At 53.7% G+C, this 3,970-nt stretch overlaps 1 protein-coding gene across 1 annotated transcript in view; it reads right to left on the bottom strand.

Annotated features, from left to right (window-relative positions):
• The window catches only part of LOC116553117 (myosin-13), a 69,922-nt gene that overhangs the window by 30,595 nt on the left and 35,357 nt on the right, over window positions 1–3,970 (bottom strand). The window contains exon 21 of the mRNA XM_032280276.1: window positions 650–786. Coding sequence (XP_032136167.1) covers window positions 650–786 — 137 coding nt within the window. The remainder of the gene's footprint in view (window positions 1–649; window positions 787–3,970) is intronic.

Raw genomic sequence — 3,970 nt, 5'->3', positions numbered from 1 at the left:
AAAAAAAAAAAAAAAAAAAAAAAAAAAATTAGCCAGGCATGGTGGTGCATGCCTGTAATCCCAGCTACTAGAGAGGCTGATCCAGGAGAATTGCTTGAACCCGGAAAGTGGAGGTTACCGTGAGCTGAGACTGTGCCACTGCACTCCAGCCTGGATGACAGAGCAAGACTCTGTCTCAAAAAAAGAGAGAGAGAGAGAGAGAGAGAAAGAAAGAAAAAGGAAGGAAGGAAGGGAAGGAAGGAAGGAAAGGAAGGGAGGGAGGGAGGGAGGAAAGAATACAAAGAAAGTGCTTTCTTCTTGCTGACACCTTCATGCCAACTCTAACCCCCCGACCAGGCTGGGGGCTTCTTCTTGCCGGTTCCCCCTCCCCCTCACCATAACTTGAGCATTGCACTTATCACAGGCATTAAAACCAGCCATGCATGTGTCTGCTTCCCACTTCTCTGTGACCTCGTGGGGGCAGGGTTCACTTCCGTATCCCCGGTGCCATGCAGAGCACCCAGCCCAGGATTGCCGCTCACTAGATGTGCGTTAAACAGACGAACAGAGAAAGAGCAAGCACATGGAAATCCAAGACGAAAAGCAGGAAGTGACAATCAGCTGCTAAGCAGGGAGGGCAGGCTAAGGGGGAGGTGAGGGTCTGCATCACCTCCTCTCCATCATCTTCTTGAACTCCACCCGCATCAGGTACCCCCTGCACACGGCCTGCGTGCGTGTCATTAGCGTCACCAGCTTCTCATCTCTCATCTCCTCCAAAAGCCCCAGGAGCCCAGCTTTGAAAAACACCTGCATTAAAAGACAGAGGAGCCTTGCTTTTTCCTCAGCAGGTGTTCAACCAGGCCCTTGAGGGGACCTGTTTCTGCCCAACTCTGAGCCTCAATCCTCACAGCACTGCGGGGGCAGCAATTCTGTTTCCAGGACTCGCTTCTCGGAGGCTCTGGTCTCCTCCGTGGCCCCTCCTGGGCAGTGAGGCAGCCTGTTCCAGAGTCTGTTCCAGGCCAGGGGCAGTGGCTCACACCTGTAATCCCAGCACTTTGGGAAGCCGAGGTGGGCAGATCATTTGAGATCAGGAGTTCGTGACCAGCCTGGCCAATATGCTGAAACCCTGTCTCTACTAAAAATATAAGTTAGCCGGGCATTATGGCATGCGCCTGTAATCCCAAATACTCAGGAGGCTGAGGCAGGAGAATCACGTGAGCCCAGCAGGTGGAGGTTGCAGTGAGCCGAGATGGCGCCACTGCACTCCAGCCAGGGTGACAGAGTGAGACTCTGTCTCAAAAAAAAAAAAAAAAAAAAAATAAGAGTTTGTTCCAGGCCTCACCAACCCACAGAAACCAGTTGGGAGAGAACTCATGTACAGGAAGCATAGATGAGTCCAGAAAGAAACCATGGGATGCAACTGTGCCCAGACCACAGAGATTCACAGAGGCGTTGGCTCCACACTCTTCCTCTGTCCATCTGGGAAGGCTGGCCCCACCCTCAGGCCCACTTCACCCATTGCCCCCATGACATTCCAGGGAAACAAAGCACCCTCTGGGGCCAGCAGGCTCTTCCTTGGTGGGGATCCCCAGCCTGCCCCTTTCTGAGGCGTAGAGCTTTGGAGACAGGCCAGGATTTGAAGGCGACCTCTGCCACACACTATCTATCCACGTGACCTTGGGCAAGTTTCTCGGCCTCCCAAGAACCTGAGGAGTAAGGACCACCCCTACCATCATCACTCCCACCTCGGTGGTTAGTGAGGGGAGTCGGTGAAGTATGTACAGGACGCTTCTCACAGGGTGATGCTCATGGGCTCAGTAATCGGCAGCTAGTTTCTTTGTTTTTTGTTTTTTGGTTTTTGAGACAGGGTTTCGCTCTGTTGCCCAGGCTGGAGTGCAGTCATGTGATCAAGCTCACTGCAGCCTCCATCTCCCAGCCTCAAGCAATCCTGCTCCGGCCTCCCAAAAGCACTAGGATTACAGGTGTGAGCCACGGCGCCTCGCCTGGTAGCTGGTTGATTGGTTACAGTCTTTCCCCTCAAGGCCTCTCCGTCCCTGGAGTCCTCTCTACGTTCTCCTCTCTCTTTGGCTCTTGCCGCTGGAGCACTAGAGTTTTCCATTGGCTTTTCCTACCCTTGCTCCATGGTGGCGCTCAGGCTTCTAATCTAAGCTTCCAGCCGCTAACAAACCAATAGGAGATAAGCTCTTTGTACCGAGACACAGAGCCCCCTTTACCTGGGCGACTGGGCAAGGATGATCAGGGGGACCAGAAGGGGAAGGGGACCCTTTCTCTGATCAGCAAACAAGCAGCCCAGGGCCCTGGACTTACTATGGAAGTCCCGGCTTCGTCTGTTCTCACCTTGGTGTGGCCGAACTTGAACTGCTCCCGGTCCACGTCGATGGAGTTCAGGAGCTTCTCCGAGGCGTTTTTGCTGTCAATGAACTGCCCTTCAGGGATGGCACTGGCATTGAGGATCCGGTACCTGAGGGGACAGAACATTTCCCGAATGGCTTCCAGTCCCCCGAAAGCCTTCATAGCTGAGACCAGGCCTTCTAGAACCTTCTCCTGCTCCAGTCTTAGGAGGAAGTGGAATGTTGTACAGCTGGTCTGGGGGATGGTAATAGTGAGGGGCTGATTCTAGGCCAGGGGGCCATGGTGGGTGGGAGAGAGGCATGAAGGAAGGAAATCTGCTGAGTGCATGGTGGGAAGTTTGCTTTCTGAGGAAATAGTTCTTATCTGGCTGAAAAGAGCCTTAAAATAAACTGTGACCTGCAAACCTCGGTTCTCCTACTTCTGGAAGGTCCTTTCCTGTCCTCCATCCTGGACAAGGCCTGGACTTGTGGGCCCTGTTGGCGGCCCTGAGAGAGAGTTGGTCTAGAGCTGTGGGCCTCAGCTGGGGATGATTTGGCAGTGTCTGGAGAGTTTTGATTGTCACAGATCAGCAGGAACGGGTGTGGTTTGCTACCACATCTCTGAGTAGAGGGTAGGGTTACTGTTAAAAATCTTCCCACACCCAGCACAGCCTCTACCAGAAAGGACCATCTAGCTTGTATGTCCACAGTATGGAAGTTGAGGCACCCTGGCCTAGAGCCACAATCACGCTAGAGGGTCTGGGCTCTGAGTCTGGAAACACTTAGGCTGGCTGGTACTCACAGTGGGCATGGGATCAGTTCCTCCAGCAAGAGATGAAGCCCATGGAGACTCTGGGAGGCTTGGGAGCTCACCAAATACTCGGGCCGAGTAGCGTCTTTGGGGAATGCAAAAGGTGCCCTTGGAAGGAGAGGGATGCACAGGAGAGAGAGAACCTACCGCTGCTTGAAGTCAGCATAGAGGATCCGGCTGGGGAATCCCTTCCTGCAAATCCGGATGCCCTCGAGGACACCGTTACAGCGCAGCTGGTGCATGACCAAGTAGTGGTCCATCACACCTGGAGAGAGAACGTTCCGGGGGTGTGCCTGTGACGCCTTCATTTGTCATTGATGGTCTGAGGCACCATGAGAGCCTCCAACACACCCACACTTGAGTGGGAGAGTCAGTGCCAGCTCCAAGGTTGAGGGCTGGGGGTGGCCGGAGCCTGCTCGTGGGGCCTGCAGTAGAAATAACCCCAACCTCTTGGGGAGATGCTAGCACCCCGTAACCATGGCAATAAGAGCCAAAGCATTGCGCTCTTCCTGTTCTCAGCCCTGACTCTGTAGCTAGGTTGCAAGGCGGGGCAGAGTGAGTGCGGGGTGCACTTGGGCTTCCTGTGGGATAACTTGAGATGCCCTCTTGGGTCTATACAAGGATAGGGATGGGAAATCTGCAGGCTGTGGCTGCAGAAGAGTAACACAGTAAAGAAGAAGAGGCTGGCTGGGCACAGTGGCTCACAGCTGTAATCCCAGCACTTTGGGAGGCCAAGGTGGGTGGATTGCCTGAAGTCAGGAGTTTGAGACCAGCCTGGCCAATATGGCAAAAGCCCATCTCTACTGAAAATACAAAAAAAAAAAAAAAA

The sequence above is a fragment of the Sapajus apella genome, unplaced genomic scaffold, assembly GCF_009761245.1.
Source record: "Sapajus apella isolate SASKATOON/1434 unplaced genomic scaffold, GSC_monkey_1.0 scaffold12, whole genome shotgun sequence".
In the NCBI taxonomy this organism is placed as follows: domain Eukaryota; kingdom Metazoa; phylum Chordata; class Mammalia; order Primates; family Cebidae; genus Sapajus; species Sapajus apella.
The sequence above is the reverse complement of the archived record's forward strand: the minus strand, read 5'-3'. Positions and strand labels throughout refer to the sequence as shown.